This window comes from Metarhizium robertsii (assembly GCF_000187425.2).
Source record: "Metarhizium robertsii ARSEF 23 chromosome Unknown MAA_Scf_53, whole genome shotgun sequence".
Lineage (NCBI taxonomy): Eukaryota > Fungi > Ascomycota > Sordariomycetes > Hypocreales > Clavicipitaceae > Metarhizium > Metarhizium robertsii.
The window spans coordinates 1-18,186 of record NW_011942197.1 but is presented as its reverse complement, the minus strand read 5'-3'; the positions used below and the strand labels follow the sequence as shown (position 1 = coordinate 18,186).

The 18,186-nt window shown below is 50.8% G+C and overlaps 6 protein-coding genes across 6 annotated transcripts; 1 reads left to right on the top strand and 5 right to left on the bottom strand.

The window, feature by feature from the left end:
* Positions 1-1,549: 1,549 nt before the first annotated feature.
* MAA_10510 (LysM domain protein) lies at positions 1,550-4,377 on the bottom strand (the record flags this gene model as incomplete). The annotated part of the gene is made up of 6 exons (XM_007828508.1): positions 1,550-1,786; positions 2,037-2,258; positions 2,602-2,621; positions 2,902-3,579; positions 3,655-3,813; positions 3,927-4,377. 6 exons carry the CDS (start codon positions 4,375-4,377, stop codon positions 1,550-1,552), a joined length of 1,767 nt encoding a protein of 588 aa, XP_007826699.1.
* A 719-nt stretch (positions 4,378-5,096) lies between these two features.
* MAA_10509 (glycoside hydrolase family 18 protein) lies at positions 5,097-8,555 on the top strand (the record flags this gene model as incomplete). Its single annotated transcript, XM_007828507.1, has 2 exons — positions 5,097-7,908; positions 8,056-8,555. The coding sequence occupies 2 exons, from the start codon at positions 5,097-5,099 to the stop codon at positions 8,553-8,555; spliced, it is 3,312 nt and encodes a 1,103-aa protein (XP_007826698.1).
* A 159-nt stretch (positions 8,556-8,714) lies between these two features.
* MAA_10508 (Ankyrin repeat protein) lies at positions 8,715-10,517 on the bottom strand (the record flags this gene model as incomplete). The annotated part of the gene is made up of 1 exon (XM_007828506.1): positions 8,715-10,517. One exon carries the CDS (start codon positions 10,515-10,517, stop codon positions 8,715-8,717), a length of 1,803 nt encoding a protein of 600 aa, XP_007826697.1.
* A 652-nt stretch (positions 10,518-11,169) lies between these two features.
* On the bottom strand, positions 11,170-12,791 carry MAA_10507 (LysM domain-containing protein; the record flags this gene model as incomplete). Its single annotated transcript, XM_007828505.2, has 4 exons — positions 11,170-11,579; positions 11,690-11,718; positions 11,786-12,483; positions 12,561-12,791. 4 exons carry the CDS (start codon positions 12,789-12,791, stop codon positions 11,170-11,172), a joined length of 1,368 nt encoding a protein of 455 aa, XP_007826696.2.
* Positions 12,792-15,520: 2,729 nt separating this feature from the next.
* MAA_10506 (Glucose-methanol-choline oxidoreductase) lies at positions 15,521-16,292 on the bottom strand (the record flags this gene model as incomplete). Its single annotated transcript, XM_007828504.1, has 2 exons — positions 15,521-16,148; positions 16,255-16,292. 2 exons carry the CDS (start codon positions 16,290-16,292, stop codon positions 15,521-15,523), a joined length of 666 nt encoding a protein of 221 aa, XP_007826695.1.
* Positions 16,293-16,811: 519 nt separating this feature from the next.
* Positions 16,812-17,479, bottom strand: MAA_11827 (uncharacterized protein; the record flags this gene model as incomplete). Its single annotated transcript, XM_011413278.1, has 2 exons — positions 16,812-17,398; positions 17,452-17,479. 2 exons carry the CDS (start codon positions 17,477-17,479, stop codon positions 16,812-16,814), a joined length of 615 nt encoding a protein of 204 aa, XP_011411580.1.
* Between the last annotated feature and the right edge of the window lie 707 nt (positions 17,480-18,186).

The following is an 18,186-nucleotide window of genomic DNA, read 5'->3' as shown; positions in this document are numbered from 1 at the left end:
TAATAATTAAATTAAATAACCTATTTAAAAATAAGCTTAATAAAAGGAAAGCTAATATTATATAAAAAAAGCCTAATAAATTATAAAGCTTAATAAAAAGGCTTTATACTAATATAAAACTTATTAATTATATAGCTAGAATATATACCTAAATAAAAACTCTAAGCCTAGGTATTCCTTTTATATATATAAGGTAATTACCCTTTTTTTCTTTTCTTATAATAACTTAAAACCTTTAATATCTTATAAGATTATTATTAAATTAAGCCTTGTTACTCTAAGCCTTTATAATTAAACCCTTGTCACAATACATCAAGTCCTCTCAAACGCTCGGGATCCTCTACATCATTGGGACATGAAGATGACCAATTGGTCGTAATCCTTCTCTAAAAGCTTATCCCATGGCTGAGTGTCTTGTGGTTTCAAGCTTTGACGCTGTTTGTGGGCTGCTTTGAATGACTGCTCGGCTAGCTCAGCCTTGCCTCTTGCCAGATGTAGTTGGCCCTGTCTGAAGGTCGTCCGAGCATGTTTATGCTTGAGGAATGGGCGTCGGGCAAACATTCGGAGTGCTCGACTGAGATAATCCCTGGCATCAGGTCGTTAGAAGCAGCTGCCAAAGTACCTTCAACCGAACTTACTGCGCCTTGTCAAATTGACTCTGACCCACAAAGTCTCGGGCAATTCAATGGCCTACATCACCAATTCGGTAATGTAAGCCTCCAAGAGTGATCGGCCGCTGGTTGAAACATCGCAAATGATAGTCCAGCGCACGATCTAGAGTTAGTAACCCTAAGAGATTCAATGCCATGGTCTCGATGGACCAGGAGCAACGAGCCAACGAGTAAGCAGCAAAGGTAAGGGGCAATATGCGGATGCGATCTTGATGTGCAAAGCACGCTGGTTCGAAATCCGGTTCACCCACAGAGAGCAGCAACCGACCATATGACCAGGTCGTGACTCGTGCCAGAAAGTCGGCTGAGAGTCCAACCAGCTTAAAGACAAGCGCATATGACGCACAAAGATAGAGAAGAAGGCAAAGCTGCACACAGGAAGCCTTCAGTCGGGATCGGTAATGGCCAGGCTCATCAGAGTGCTGAGTTCTCAAGTAACGAAAATGGAGGAACGCCTTATATGCCGTGAAGTCTTTGATTGGCTGGGCGATGCCAATGGAGTCGCTTGGATATACCGCGTGGGTGCCCTTCAGCCCCTGTACCAAGAAAAGAAGGCAAATATCGGCAAGATAAGGCCACCAATCCTGAGCCGCAACGCTACACCCGTATCAAGAGAGCGACAGTTCACGCCACCCTCCACTTTCCCCTCTGCCGGTGAGCCTCTTTCTGTGCTGGTGAGGGGAGGTGCCTGCCTGCCGCGGGGTTGCTCATGCAGTCTTCCCTTTTTGCCGTCTTTATGGAGCTTATAAAGCGGTTCGTAACAACCCTCATTTGGCTACGATAAATATGATGTGGCTTTTTATAATAGTGGCGGTTGTTGGGACATTTATTATCGTACAATTTCTTAGTGAAGTATGGACCCTTTGGAATCCGCAATCTTATTGGTTTAATAGCCCTCCATCGCCATTTCCAGCGGGCCGAGACAAGGCACCAGCAAACAGAGAGCACTCGCGCGACTTGTGCTTGGTCTCCCTGCTCTTGAAATCGAGTTTTCCTCCAGACCCATTCATCTCGCCATTGACCAGGTTGGTCAGTAAGGATTTTCTGCAGAGGATCAGCCACAGCACTCCGACAACGCAGCACCATTGCGTCCAACTGGCCTCAAGGTCAACGTACTAGAAATTCTAAATTTCTGAACTAGGACCATTATCTTGCGCACGAGGTGGCATAACTGGTGGCGGGAGGTGAGCTTCGAAGGCACTCAGGAACTGGAATATTAAATCCTCTCTCCCAGCCTGAGCTATTATACCGAGTCCGTACGGTCTTCCATCTTCTGGGATGACTCCAAGGGGCGCGGTCGCGATTGGGTACCCTGCGTGCTTTTCAGATGAGTTTTCAATCAAATGAGGGGAAAGGTTGCTGTACCATACCAGACGCAGCCGAGATGAACACCATAAGGCTGTCCAAGGGGAAGGCAAGCATATTCAAGTTCTTCTCGCGAAACAGTTTGTCGAGACCATTATCTTTGTAAATCAACTTTATCCGCTCCTTGACAGCCTCATATGCTTCTTGTGATGGAGGATCCCAGGAAGCTTTCAGCAACTGGTTCTGATCTGGGTGGCCTTTGGGGGAATTCCGGTCAGCATACTACAACCAACGCAGAGCACGATATATACTCTCGGGCAATTCCACCTCCCTATGGTCCAAGTTGAATTTGATAATATCTTCAATCGCTTTCAAACCTGAAATCTTGAATACTAGTTATACTGCTTCAGGCACTAGATCAATCAGAATGTAAGGCGATTAGATAGGTCTTCAAGGGAGAAGAGGGAGCTATAATCCGGAAAGCCTGCGAGCTTTGTTGGGTGGGCGGAATTGGCGTTCCCAGCACGACATGGGGTTGGCTAATTGGCTCCCCAAATAAGCTCCTAGCCCTTCTCTACCTCTTGAATATCGACTAGTCCATACCGGAACGAGGAAGTCCACTCACTAACAATGCATTTGTGTAATCTGAAATCGAGTTGAGCAGGCTTAATTGCAGCATTTGCCTGTTTGTCGATTGGGTTGGCAATGGTGGAATGGATAACGTGAAAGTTGGCTAAATAGAACTAGACGCTATCCTGTTAAGCGGCGTTCGGCACCCTCAAGAATAGCTTCACCTCAGCCCTAATCTTCATACACTTTCACATCCAACACAAGTATTGTCCGCCTCAGACGACCTAGGTATTGCTGATTGCGTTCCAATAACGGAACGGATGGACACAATACAAAGCACCATCAACTAGCTTACTGTCACACTCTGCAGCAGTGCCAAGTGATGGGTTGACCTGCAGAAACAAATCCATGGGCACGGCCCGTGAGGATACCATCCTGGAGCAGGTGTCGTGGTCTTTGGCCTGAACGTACTTGCCGCATTTCTTCGCCGTGCCTTCGGCCACAGCAGCTCCTTTTGGCGGCTCCACGATGTCATCTGCGTAACCATCCCCCGAGCCACCCTGGCCACCGGTATTGCCGTTACCAATCCCACCCTCGGGGGAATGGGAACCGGTGTTGATAAAGCCTCCACCAGGTACGCTGGTACAGATTACACGCCCCCAGAAAGGGTCTCTGCTCCAGAGGTTAGAGCAGCGCGAGTCAAGACCAAGATTCCAGTCCACCAGCTTCATCCATGATGTCCCGGCCCTTACCGCCACCTCGACGCACCGATCTCCCTCTTGCACCTGGTAGACGGTGTTACACTTGTCTGGGAGGCAAAGCTGAGTTCCAGCGGCAATGTCACTGCAGTTGGTCAGGCCCGGATTGAGGAAATAGAGCGTCGCAGCTGAAACAGAGTTGGCTAGTGCAATGGTATCGCACGTGTCTCCTTCTCGGCCAACGTGAGCTTGACCACTAGGGCATGAAGCCGGCCTGGTGGGGTTGATGCCGTTGAGCTCACGCTGCGGTGTGATGGGGCTGTCGATGCCACATTCTATCTCCAACATGTATTAGCCAAGTCCTGTGGGCCAGTTGAACATGTTTTCCAATCAACATAGGGGTGTCTGACTTTCATTTACAATTTCGAGAGTGTTGGCAAACAGCTCGTCATACCCAGAGTACGGGGATTGCTGCATCATGCGCAGCTTGGTTCCAAAACAATACGAGCATAGCTGTGTTTCGGGCATCTTGTCCAGCTCGTCAACGCTGTCCCATGATTCCAAGATGTCTTTCAAGCGAAGCAGAAATAAGGAGTCAATACCGGATATGTAAAAGGATGTTCAGTTTTTTTTTTTTTTTGTTTTGGACCAGAGAAGCTAATCGGAGCCGCTTTGTACTCACCGTTGCAGTATTTTCCTGTACTCTTGTCCCGAAGACATGTTTCATTCCAACCATAGATGATTGAATCGACTAGCGCGAGCAAGGGGTATCCAGGGGCCAGTTCGGGGGTCGAAGAACAAGCACCCAAGATGCGCCTCCGGGCTGTCGTCAATGATATTTCACAAGTGGCTTTGCAAACCTCATCGGCCAACACTCCGTCAGGCACTAAGCCATGGTACTCTTTCAGTCCGAGGTTTGCCACATATTCTTCACACTTGATCACTTGCTGAAGGACTTGACGGCACGTTGAGCCGAGGCCTGAGAACCCAGGGAGTCCGTTGTCGACCAGTCGAAAACCATTTGCGCGTCTGTCAAGAGCCGGAAAAGCACCAGCGCGGCTGGCTTCACCAAGATATAACACGCTGAAGCAGAGTCCTGCGACGGTATACTTGACAGCTGGCGACATGGGCATATTGGAGGTTTGGATGCTTCGACAAACATTCAAGACAAAACATGGGGAGTTTTTGGATATCCAAGATGTAGGCAAGTTTTTCTGGTAATTAAAAAAGGTAGGTTTGGGCTTCGTGTATCCCTGGTTCTGGGAGACGCGCAGTCAGTTTGGTCGAACTTGGGGGCCGAACTTGTTCATTTGACTAAACCCTGTCGTTGGTTCTAGACTCTTATACAACTACGTCGTAATTAAACTAAGCCGCGTGAATTCATACAGCTGTGGACCAATCAGGGAATATAATCGACAAGGGGGGGGGGGGTTAATATAACCCATCGATTCACATAATGTCCCAGGGCGTCTTACCAGAGCCACAAATTCGGGCTTGGCAAAAATCATGGCCGGGAAGACAAAGAAATCAGAGTCGATGAATCACAGCTGTTCTCTCCAAGTACAGGGCTGGTTGACTACTTATCAAAGTCATCTGCCCCTAGTTGTCACGTACTGGCCTCGCCATTAAAGCAATTCTGGCAAGCAAATATTCAACAATTATGAGACGAATATTAGAGGCCCTTATTCTTTTAAGCTGCTGGATACAGTTTTCAAACCAGCAACAATGCAGTTCTACGAAGCATTGTGCGATAGGTTGCTGTAGCAGTGCTGGCTACTGTGGCTTTGGGCCTGACTATTGCGGGTGCGTATGGACTTCATTGTCATGAGGGCTGGCCGATGGGGTTAATAACATGGCTAATCGTGAATTCAAATGCAGGGCTGGCTGTCAAAGCACATGCGAAAGACAAGCGGACTGCAATCCGGGCTGGGATGGGAGTCAATGGAGCAAGCAGGACAAGTGCCCGCTCAACGTCTGCTGCAGTAGACATGGATTCTGTGGCTTTACCGAGGAATTTTGCGATGGAAAGGAGGTCCAACGACCATCCTGCTCACCAAAGGATAAGCCAGTCAGTCGAGTAATTGGCTATTTCGAGTCCTGGGCAACGTCTGAGAGGTCTTGCTTTACTATGAGCCCAGAGGAGATACCTTACGGCCTATATACACACATCATTTTTAGCTTCGCCACCATTCATCCCCAGACATTTGAGGTCTCCCCAGGAAACTCTCAAACGGAATATATTATGAGTAGGATTGGAGCTATTAAACTCGTACAGCCAGATGTCAAGGTTTGGGTTGCGATAGGGGGCTGGGCTTTTAACGATCCGGGTCCGACGGCAACAACTTTCAGTGACTTGGCCGCCTCTGAGGCCCATATGGAGAGATTTTTCACATCGTTGATTAAAATGATGAATACCTATGGCTTTGACGGTATAGACATCGACTGGGAGTACCCTGTTGCTCCGGACCGCAACGGGCGAGATGAGGACTATAAGAATATCGTTTCCTTTATGCGAGAGCTTCGACATAGGATGGACCAGCATAAAAAGGGGGTATCAATGGCTATTCCGGCAAGCTACTGGTACTTGCAACACTTTGACATCGCCGCACTCGAGGCTGCCGTTGACTGGTTCAATCTAATGAGTTACGATATGCATGGAGCCTGGGACATTGACAACAGATGGACGGGACCGTGGGCCAATGCCCATACCAACATCACCGAGATCCAGCTAGCCTTGGACCTCCTGTGGCGGAATAACATAAACCCCAATAAAGTTACTATGGGGATGAGCTTCTACAGCCGCAGCTTTACCTTGACTAAGCCAAGCTGCAATAAGCCTGGATGTCGCGTCAGCTCCGCGGGAAATCCGGGTCGCTGCTCCGGAACCACGGGCGTCTTGCTCCATGCTGAAATCCGGGACATCATAAAGAAGGAGGGTCTCAAGCCCGTCTTGCACCGCGACGCCGCCGTCAAGACGGTGTCATGGGGGAACCAATGGGCGTCATTCGACGACCTCGTAACATGGAGGCTCAAGGCTAACCGCTTCCGCAGCCAGTGTATCAGCGGCTTCATGGTCTGGGCCATGAGCCAGGATGACCAGAGCTACACAAATGCCCAGGCGCTGAACTCGGCGCTTGAGCGGCCAACCATGGACTTGCCGGACTTTAATCAAAAAGACGTGCCCGCAGATGCCGTTGTAGAGTCCCCCCCCAAGTTGTGTCGGTGGACCAGCTGCTTCGAAGGCTGTCCCAGCGGCTTCAAGGAGATTCAGCGAGATGGACACAAGGAGATCATGATGGACACAACGCAGTGCCCGGGCGGGACTGGCCATGGTTTTATTCGCTTCTGCTGCCCAGCGGACCAAGAACTCCCGGTATGCACCTGGAGAGGGCATAAAAACTCGGGCAACTGCAGCCCCGGCTGTAAGACGGGCGAAGTCGAGGTGGGAACAGTGGGCTCTGGCTGCAAGAATAATCACCAGTCGGCCTGCTGCAGCGAGGGCAAGGGAACAGCAGCATATGGCAAATGCTCGTGGACCGGATGCTCCAAGAATCCCCAAGAAGCCTGCAGAGGGTTTTATCCATACTTTGTTGTGGCCAGCAGCGTTGCTTCCGGCGGAGCGAAATCATGCGGCAAAAGTCAAAAGAGGAGCTACTGCTGCGCCGAGCCGCCCCCGGCCGAGTTTTCCGACAAGTGTGACTGGCATAAGAAGGCCGGATTTTTGACTGACAAGCAGTATGCCTACGTGTGCGAAGGGGCATGTCCGTCGGGGCAGATTCGACTGTCGGTGGAAAGCGGGCTGACCGTGGACGGCGATGGCTGCTACGGAAATGTCGCTTTTTGCTGTCCAGAGCCGGCGCCGCCAACGACGAAGCCGAGTCGTCGTGACGATTTCGGTTCAACCCAGGCAAAAGAGTTTGAACTGTTGATGCAAAAGTACATGGAGAACCCAACCTGCCCTGCCGCCATTTTGCAGCCGAACCTGCACGACATGTTCAACGGCGGGATGCCTGCCAAGAGATCTATTGAGATGGAGGCTCGCGAATATGACATTCTTCGGGGACGCGCCATCAACTGCGCCATGGACAACTGGATCAGACTCCTCAGCTACGCGACTCTCATGTTCACCATGAACAAGAAGGCGCTGGACCCGTTTAGGAAAGTTTGGGATAGCGAGTTTGCCGCCAGCTATGACACTGCGCTCGAATATAGCGCCCTGGAGGGGTTTTTTAGGGACTATCCGATATTTGACACCCGTGGCGTGATAGAGTACATTCTCTACAACCCTCTCGTGGCTGGAGCCGGGGTCCGCAGGGCCAGAAATGCGCGCGAGGTGTTTTGTGAACGGTCGTCGAGCCGGCGCAGTCTTGAGCGCAGAGACGACCAGGGACCGCTTTGGGCGCGGCGTGTCTGGGCCTGGGGAGGCGGAACAAACGATGTCCCTGGTCTCGAAACGATCCTCGAGGGCATCCGAGTTGGGCATCTGACGTTGCATTATGCCCGTTGGCAGTATCAGGAAGGGCAGGCTACGGCGTCGGCCCCCGGTCCTATTCTGGAGCTTGCCTACTGGATTGGGCCACAGCCGGGGGTCCATACAGAGGACGCCGAGTTGGATCAGTATCGAGACACGACGGCGAGAAACGCTCCGGACGATCGATGGGTTGGTAAGTTCATTTAGCTCAGCTCTAGTCATACGGCTCGTCTCCAGCTCCCCCAACCTCCCCCCTCCCGTCAACTTGGCTCTTGGACACAGGCCAACAAAGGTTTGCCCAGCTTGGACGACATGCTAACTAGGCAAATCAAAAACACAGTCTTTCATCTACATGTTGATCCAACCCGAGAGTGGCTCCGTCGAATTAACGGTCACACCTATCTGGGTGTCGACTACCTAAGTGTGTATCACGGCCAGGAAGTTCGTGGAGCTCGGGGCCGCTATGCATGGCGTGTGCAAAACATTGATTCGGGGTACCTAAACGCCAGAGACGGCTTCTCGTGCGATTCGGTTGGAGATGGGTTATGGTATGTGGGATCACCGAGGGCTGTGGAGGGGCAGGAACCATGGTATCAACTCGTGCAAGAATGGTCAGAGGTAATCTACAACCAAGGCTACGTGCGTAGTCCGGGCATCCGGCTCATCCTCGAAGGGGGCAATCCTCCAAGCGGCGAGATTGACCCGCAGGATCCCGGTGTCTTGGCTCTGCCTAATACCCAGACCAACGCCGCATCCGGAGCGGACCCTTACACGATAAACTGGTTGATCACGCAAGGGGACAGGTACGATTTCTTCCCTCCCGCCCCGCCGTCATCGTGATGGGGCGGGGGGTCATCCGGCGGCCTGTGCGGGTTGTTGGATGAGGAATTCACCAAGGGGAAAAATGATTTACCTGTGTCTGGTAGATCTAAAAATCGATGGAGGGAAACATGTTATCCAGTCTGTATTAATAAATAGGCAGCAGTAGAGATGGAACTGTCAAATATTATCCTCAGCGTGGTGGCCCAAGACTTGGATAAGCTTTTCCCTCACGTCAGGTCTACGCTCAAGCAACTTCGATGCGGTGGCGGTCATGGCCGGGGTGTTTCCAAATGGGTCCTCGGACAAGATATTAGCACCATGGGTCAACAAAGCCTTGGCGACGCCAACAGCGCCGTGTTCCGCAGCCCAGTGGAGCGGGGTTAGGTCGCGTTTGACAGTCAAAACAGGGTGAGTATCAGCCAATCGGATTGCTTCTTCCACACGGAAGCCCCAGAGCGCGGAAGCATCGCCGAGTCCAATGTGGCTCGATGTCAAGGCGGCCCGGGGGGCATATCCGCGATTCGGCCGGCGATCGGATAGGAGCATCGGAGCCCGGGCGTCGACAACACGGCCGCTGCCGCCGGCCAAAATCAGCTGCTCGGCCAACAGGCGCGCTTGGCCGTCCTCATCATGATCAAGGTGCAATGCGAGACAATGCAACGGCGTCCACCCCTCGGCGGTGACGAAAAAAGGGGTGGCGCCACTGGAGAGCAACAGCTGGGCAGCCCGGATGGCCGCCGAGAGTTCCTTGGCTTGTGCCCCGACGAGACGGCTCTCCCTGGAAGGGGCAAGGGCGCACATCAAAGGGGTCCATCCGTTGGCACTTGCGGCATTGACATCGGCCCCGTGAGATAAAAGGTACTCCAGAATGTCTGTTTTGCCGCCGGCAGCAGCCCAATGCAGCAGGGTCTCGCCGTGATCATTCTCGACCGCCATGTCTGCGGTGCTGCCGGCAGACGAGAGGTAGAGGCTGAATATGCGCAGATTAGAGCCGAACGCGGCGCAGTGCAGGGGCGTGTTTCCCAGAGCATCTCTCTGGAACACGGAGGCGCCGTGCTGCAGCAAGAGGCGGATGCCGGATTCGTGAAGGCGGCAGGTTGCTCTGCGTGGATGGAGCCGAACTGGCGAGCCGAGGAGATGGAGCGCCGACTGCTCTTGGTCGGCATCGTTGCCGCTCTTGGCACCAGGGTCTAGGCCGCTTTCGAGAAGCTGGCTCAGCGCGGGGGCCAGGTCGATTACGCCCGCGGCCTGGAGGGTTAGATGCTGCCCGTGGAGACGAGCATTGACATCTGCTCCGGCATCAACCAGCTTGGCGATGAGCTGCCGCTGGTGGACATAGTCCATCTCAGAGTATTGAACGCCAAGTGCCCCCTCCTCCTCGGCCATGATAAACTTGAAGTCGGCTGCCTTGTGAAGTGCGCGGACCATTGTCTCGTGGCTGAAGCGGAGCCTTTCCAGGAGGACTTGAACAGAATGAACCTGCCACCGCCCTGATGCGTAGCAAAGCGCCGTATCCCTGACGTCGAGGGACCAGCCATCCCACCAGTCCAAGAGGTGGCCGACAGTGGCAGCCTGGCCGTACGTTGCTGCCAAGATGAGACAAGACAAGGGTGGGCGAAACACATTGGCGTGACTCTCGGGCGGGACACTAATCCAGAGACGCCTGAGGATGTCCACAAGTCCGAGACGCGCAGCCAGGCCGAGAGGCGTGGCGGACAACGAGTCGTCGGCAGTCTCGGCAAGAACGTCGGCGCCCGCATCCAGCAAGACGTCCACCGCCGACAAGTTGGCGGACCACACGGCGACGTGGAGAGGCGCGCCCCATGCGTGGTTCAGATATTCTAGATCAGCCGAGGGGCAGCTGATAACTAGCTGCTGCAACTGGCTAATATTGTTGTCGCGAATACAAGCGTGTATGGCTTCGTTGGGAGAGCCGAAGGCCTCGCGCATCCGCTGCTGAACAAGTTGCTGCGTCGTCATCATGGGTCAGTCAGCCTCGAGTGAGCGAGCTGTTCGCATAGCCATAGTAATTTCTGTTTTTTAAGAGGAGCATGGTTGTCTTGGCAAAGTTGGCGATGACTGAGGCGGCGTCGCTCACGTAATGAATACACCGTTGTTGGCTGCGAAATTGCCGCAGAGTTCCACAAGGAGCGGGAAGACGCCCATGGGAGCAGCTAACTTTCCCGTCGGAACCTACCCGCGCCTCGCCCCACTTGATTGGTGCGAGCTGCACCGCGTACATGTCAATTGTACCAGACCCCATAATTGCCCGTTATCGGTTACGGACTATAATGTCTCTGCGGTAAGAGCGGGAAACTGATTTAGTTGGCTGACAGAACCGGAATAAAGGCCGCGGTTGAATGTCTACGAGACCAATCGGTTGTCGCCCATGCCGCCATGGCTTAAGCTTATGTGCCTCGTGGAACGTGTGTTGGGCCAAGCGGAGGCTTGGCAAGTTGAGTCTGGTAGTTATCAGTCAAGTCTTTTATTGACAGAAACTATGGGCCCAATTCTCTAACCCTGCGCCTCGTAGGAGAACCAATACACACCACGAACAAGAGCTAGTCTTTGTCAAGACAGCAACTACAGATCACAGAGCAATGTCGTTTATTCATCGTGCGTTGGCTCTTGTCTAGCACACAAAGTTGGCCGGCTCCGCATCAAACTTGCATGTTCCCTTGGTGACGCAATCATCCTTTTCGTCCGCACATCTCAGATGCACCGCTTTAAACTTCCATCCCTCTGTCCACAATTTACGGCATTGGCCTATGCTGGCGTACCCATACCCATACCACTTACCGGTGCAACCTGGCCTTTCCCAATAGCTTATCTGTACCTGTCCTTCTGGACATTGGCCAACAGCGTCAATATCTAGAGACGCCACAGCACAATTGGTGTTCAGACATAGTCCATCATTCTTATTCGCAATAGTCACCCGATCATGCTCCTTCCCGCTGCAGTCGGCGTGATACATAGCCTTGACCTGGAACATGGGAGGGACACGGACGCAATAGTAGTAACCCATCCACAAACCACTACAATCTGGTTTCGCCATTTGATTAGCATTAAATACATTGACTAGAATATGGTGCAAATAGTCGCCTGCTCAAGATACACTCAACCAAGAACTCTCATTGGAAAAAAAAACTCACCATTCTTAACTGCCGGATTCCATGTGTAGCTGCACAAATGTATCGAGTTAGAAAGTAAAAACACTTTATAGAATACCATGAGCCTCGAAAACTCACAAGTCCTGTAATTTCAAGTTGCCACCATGCTTGTCGACTATTCCTTGACAAGTGTCGCCAGAAAGAGCACGGTAGTACTTATCGCACGTCTTGACAATGCCAGGTTGTCTTGGCGACGGACCATCGGGCTTTGGCTTCTCAGTCGGTGTTCCAGGCACGCCGGCACAAACATGGTATCCGGCAAGTAGACTCCGGCAGTCCAAGCCGACTGCTGGGTTCCACTTGTTGAAGTCTTGCAAGGAAAATGTGCCGTACTCATCAACAATACCCTGGCATGAGTCGCCGGGCTGTACCTTATAAAAGGTTGTGCAGTCCTTGGCGATGCCGCTCTGTGTTGGAGATGGGCCAGTGGTCGGCTTAGAAAACGAGCCGGGGGCAGCCACGCAGTAGTAGTAGTTGGCCAAAAGACGAGAGCAGCTTGGCCCCACGGCTGGATTCCATCGGAAGAAGTCGTCAAGGCTAAAGGTCCCGTAAGACGTGACTATCTTCTCACAGGTATCGCCAGACTTTGCCTGGTAAAAGGCGGTGCAGTCCTGCGCGAGGCCTGGCTGAGTTGGGCTAGCCTTGGAACCAGCGGTGGGTTTGGTCGACTGTGTTGAGGAAGCTGTCTTTGCCGGCCGAGGAACACCATAATTGACTTCGACGCAGTACGAGTTACCCACCATGAGGCCGCTACAGTCCGACTTTACACTGGGATTCTGAGAATGACGGTGCGTGGTTAGGACATGGGGCTGGGCGTCGGTTGTCAAAGTCACTAGGAGACGAAGCAACTTACCCAATCGACAAAGTCGGCGTGCGAGATGGACCATGAGGTTTCCCAATATTCACAATTCTGCGTACTTTCATTGACGGTTTCGTAAAAGGTGCAATCAGAGGCAGTACCGGGGGCGACATGGCCGTCCTGTCGTTGGAAAATCTCGACGTGGTCCCCAGCAGACTCAACTGCAACTGCGGCAGCGATGGGAGCAACAGAGACCCACGCAGCCAGAAATTGCGTTGTAAGCATCACCGTTGCCTGATATTAGGTGTGTTTGCTAGTAGAATGCTTCTGTGTATCGCGGCCGCACAAGTTTACTCTTCTGGCAGGGAGCGAGCAAAAAGAGAGACAAAGAGTCGACTTATATATACAATACGCCCTTTGGGAATGAAAGACCGGGATGTGCCATACTTTACTTTTTCGGGTTGTAATAGCCATCCGTAATGGCAGTCTTGTCAGATGCCAAGCCAACAAGGCTCTTCTCACTAATGCCCCAAGTCCACCTAGACTCATTTAACAACTTTCAAAATGACGCGAGGTACATGCAGGTGTGAAAGTCTAATCTCCGAGGGTGGGAACAATACCCATACTCGCTATAACTCGGTTGAGAACCGAAAAGATGGGGCCGCGTTGCTTGGAGGAGTTGCGGGGTTTTATCAGCTTTTGCATACTCGGGTACATAATAGACTCGATATTAATAAGTTGGAATCCTTTGAGGATGCGCTGAGTTTTGACTTTTGTCTAGGGGAGGGTTAAGATCTTGGCAAAAATATGCCAGCTGCGGTTATAGTAGAAGTTGATAATTACGGCGGGTATATGTACCCCAGCGCTGTGCATTCAATGTTTCTTTATATTGACTAGACACCAGACAACAGTAAAAAGCAACCAGACATTAAAACCTTTGAGAGTCTAGGCAGTAGCAGCTGCTGCAGTGCCCCACATGTCTGGTCCGGTCAAGTGTCTTCTACCACTCGTCAGATTCACGGTCGCAACTTCATTTCCGTATCATCCCTCGCAAAATGGCTATTTTGGCCACTCAGATATTTTCGAATGGGAATCCCAGAAAGCAAAAGACAAATATCGCTGGGGAACATGAGGAAGAGGGGCTGGGAAGGACCTAATAATGACGGCTATGATGCTGGTGAATGCGCTCACAAACACAAGGGAGTGTAATGCCCAGTCAAGGAATCGACGAATCTCACGTGTAAATACTGTGCAAAGCATATAGAGATAACCTGTAAAGAACAGAGGAAAGGAATCGCATGCTAGTAAAGGCTACAGTAGAAGATGTTTAACGGATGCTTACCCCCACAGAAACTAACATAACTAGATCCTGTAATGTGGCCGATTTTCGTAATTTGTTTATGGTTAATAGTGGGTGTAAGGTGGGACACATAAACGGACAGCACAGGGCCAAAACGTTGAGGCTACGAATGCAGGAGTCGAAGACAGAGGATAATCAAAGGTTTGTGACAGCTTGAGACTGTTTTTGGCTTGTGTGGACACGGACCCCTGGTTTTGTACGGTTGCCCTCGCTCCCCAGAAGCCCTCCAGATGTCGTTTCCTGTTCTAGTAACCCGCGGCGGAACTCTGGTGTTGCGGAATGGCACTTGTACATGTTGGAGCTTCAGTGTTGCCATTGACACCACCCCGATGGCATGTTGTGGACTTTTATCTTTTCTTACTGGACGGAAGAATTTTGCCTGGAAATATATGAGGCAGCGAGGGCGCCACGCCAACATTTCCTGGTTCTCCGTACCCAGCCCAGATGCATGGCGACTCGGCATAGCGACACACATCCGCGGGTCACACAAAAAAGCACCCAGCCAGATAGCCCAAGCATCCAATCACACTCGCTCAACACATTGCGTCCAAGCTATTCAGCTAGCAACAGCCAGACAATGCGGGGTGAGGCAGATAGTCACCTTCCTTGCGGGGTTGGGCTGGGCAACAAAAAACAATATATTGACCCAGTGCCAATAAAAGAACGCGTCGCGCTACCCTGTAGTGCTGGAGGTGGGCACAAGTACCTTGGGATGAAAAAAGAAATCACCTCAATAAACTCTATTATTGGGTTGCACAGCGCAAGTCTAACCTCCAAGTCAGCGCGGAATAGCCCCAATGTCTCATATTGATGACTCACTGTACACCGGAATAAGGGGCAGGACTTCACGTAAAGCAGGACGGGAACCCTGGTTACAGGCGATCCTCCAGGGCTTACTGGGCGTTATCCTTTCGTGCTCAAGACTCGACATTTCGGTGATTATTGCTGCTTGATATTTCCCCGATTGGCTAAGTTCGGCACGTATCTGCATGGATTCCGCGGCTGAGCCAGACCATGGTCCCCGTTGGTGGCTGGAACAGTATATGAATAAAGTAAAGTAAATCGAAATCAGAGCCATCAATCGAAGTCATCAATCACATCGATCAGCCCATCTTCCAACCTTGAATTACATGTCAACTGGTAAGATTGGCAATTGTTTGAGGCCCCACACCACTTTGGAATGGGTGTCACATACTTGGGGACGCCAGACTTTTAACAGGGTACTAGAATACCTTCATGGTGGCATCGACCACAGTGCGCTCGAGCTTGCTCTCCTCCTTTCAATTTCACCAAATTGCCAATACAACCATAGTAGAGTTGGATTATTCTGTACTCATAGCGTAGGCTTGCCGGCAGCCGCAGTGCGGTTCGTTTATTAGACTACTCGGGAATGGGAGCACATGTAAATGCCACCGCCTTGAGGGCCGAAATGTGCATCAAGCTTTGCTGTGGCTGTACTATCTGGGCGGAGTCAAGTACATTTATTGGAGGCTGTATACATGGACGCTGTAACTTATATCCCGCTGGCCTTCTAGAGGCTGCTGCCGCAGGAGGGTGCAGTAAGCTGATGGCAATAGTGATATAGTTCTCTGGGAACTTGGTGCGGATGATGCTCTCGCCCGCACCGGAGCCTCTGAAGTCGGACTGGGCGGGGTCAATAGGTGAAGTAGCCGCCGGTGGCTGCTTCGGGGTTGGTGAGCAAAGAGCGCACAAATCCAGCGAGCTCGGCTTGGAAAGGTTTGGTGGGATCAACAGAACTTAGCATAGTATCAAGAAAAGCGGAGAGCTCGGAGGCACCAGTCTCAGGCCTGGAGAAATCGGGAACCGGAAGCAGAGCCGAGGAATAGTTGCCACCAACGGGAAAGGGCCCGAATTGATGCGTCTTGTAATCATTCATTGCAGCGTCCACAACCTCCGGAACTCGACGCATGAGATCATCTTTGGTGTTGATAAAGTCTTGGACTTCGAAGCTAATACCCGCCAAGACGTGGTCTTGGAGGTTCTCGCCGACGTTGGGATTATCAACGACAACAGAGATTTTGTGCTTATCTAAAAGAGTCCGCGAGCCGATACCTGAGAGCTCGAGTATCTTGGGCGAGTTGAAGGCACCAGCGGACAGAATGACTTCTTTGCGCGCCTTGATAGTCTGCGACCCTCCATCCTTGGCGAACTGGACGCCGGTAGCGATACCATCACCGTGTGAAGTCGAGCCTTTAAAGAGAAGTTTCTCAACTAGAGCACCAGTAATGAGTCGAACGTATCCCAGTCCCAGCTGGGGTTGTCTAATTTGCCCCAGGCGTCAATATTGGCCTTGGAATTAGCGATAAATGCCTGCCAATTCATGGCGCTCGATCCACCGATCAAGCGGCCTTGTGGAAGCGGAATTACTTTTCCGTTAAAAGCTGCTGCCCAATAGGCAGCAGCATTACAAAAGTCTTTTGAGTCTGGGAGGATTTTAGTCGAAAAGAAATCAACTCAATAATAATCTTTTCAATACACAGTAGAATTCTCTCCCTGATGCTGTAGTATCGTATTTCTAACACATCTCTAGATTGCAGAATCAACGCATTTTTTTATCTGTGTTCCGCTGTGACGTTCAACAGCATTGAGTAGAGGAAAGGATTTCGAACAGGTGTACTTTGATCTAGAAGCTGTCAAGGCGGACCCCGAAGCAGTAGCTGAATACGAAAGACTAGTAGAAGCTAAGACAGGACAACTCAATAGACCACATTATCACTAACCTTGCTTCTATTCAGCCATGCAACTTGAACTGCAACATCACCAACTCCCCAGTCACCCTTCCGTTATAGTTGCCTTGTCGTCTTTATCTAGCATCCACTGCCCAAGCTCTTTGGCAGTTGAGTTCACAGACTCCCATGTTCCCAACTACGAAAGGTTGGTCTTTCAGCTGTTGTAACAGGCTGAAATGGACCCGGCATGTATATTTAGTTGGTAGCAGCTTGACTCTTGGTGGGCAGGGGCTTGTTGCAACCAATTTCCGGTCCTCCCTCCTTGCAGTTCTTCTGGCCGTCGTCGACGATTTTTTGGGCATTCGTATTTGTATTCTGGTTCCCTGTGGCCTCCTTTCTCTCACTCTCCTTCTCCACCTCCTTAAAGGCCTTCTCCCTCTCTGCCTTCTTCTTTCTCTCCTCGGCATCCTTCGCATCCTTCTCTATAGCAGCCTTTTTTGCAGCCTCTCGTGCAGCATCCTGGTCAGCCTTCTCCTTAGCCCTCTGCGCCTCGGCATCCTTGTGCTTGGTCTTTCCACGTTGGCGATCTTTCTGGAACTTTTTCTCTTCGTCCTGCGTGGGGTAACCCGTTGGGATCGGCCGCTTAGCCGTGTTATCTCCCTTGGTGCCTTTATTGACGTTATCCGGCTGACACCCGTCACTGCTTCCGGCATCTACTCCGGCCTGCCTGTCAAGCTGAACGGGATAGCCGATTTCAGCATCCTGAGCGTCTACGGCCAGAGGTTCAAGCTGGTCTCTGGGCTTGCTTGGAGCGGCCTGCAGACCTTGGGCAGCCAGGGCCACTATACCACCAAGTTAGCTGGGTACGTTAGAAGCATATCATGTCAGTACTAACGAGAGATGATAAAGCTAGGGCGGACCATATTGACAGTAAAAAATATTGCAACACTGATGTTGTTAAGTAATGCTAATAGCAATAAACTGCGAGTGATAACTTGAAAGGAACTAGTGTATGACTTTTACTTTGCTTAGAAAAAAAGGTCTAATAGCTCCCTTATATATAGCTCAGAAACCTGACTCGCTTCTGATTTCTAGCATAAACGTCGAGTCATATCGAACTGGGATATTATCCTATCAGGAAGCGGCGTATTATACTTGTAGTACTTGAGTCATTTACAGCTGAGTCGTCATGATACTTTTATGTGGGTTGATTTAATTATGAAACATGCGACTGATAATGCGTGAATCCCCTTTTATTAAAAACAGGATTTTCTTCCCCTAGTATTAATTATATATGGGGTCTTTTGACCTCCCTGAATAAGCTTTAAAACAAGGTTAAATATAACAAGTAATTTAGGACGCAGGGCTATCCAAGACAGGAAAAAACGCGCATCCTGTTTCAGAAAAGGCAGTTGAGTCAGGTAAGGTAAGCGCCTAGAAGCCGGGCAGTTAAGCTGTAATATTAAGGTCAAGTTACTTATTTAAGGTAATAGCTATTATTATACTATTACTTACCAGGTAATAGTATTATAATAAGTATTTAATTTTATATTATTTTACTTTTTATATAAGAAATTAAAAGTCTTTTATTTTGTCTAAGCTGTCCTATACAATCGTGTGTGTGACACCC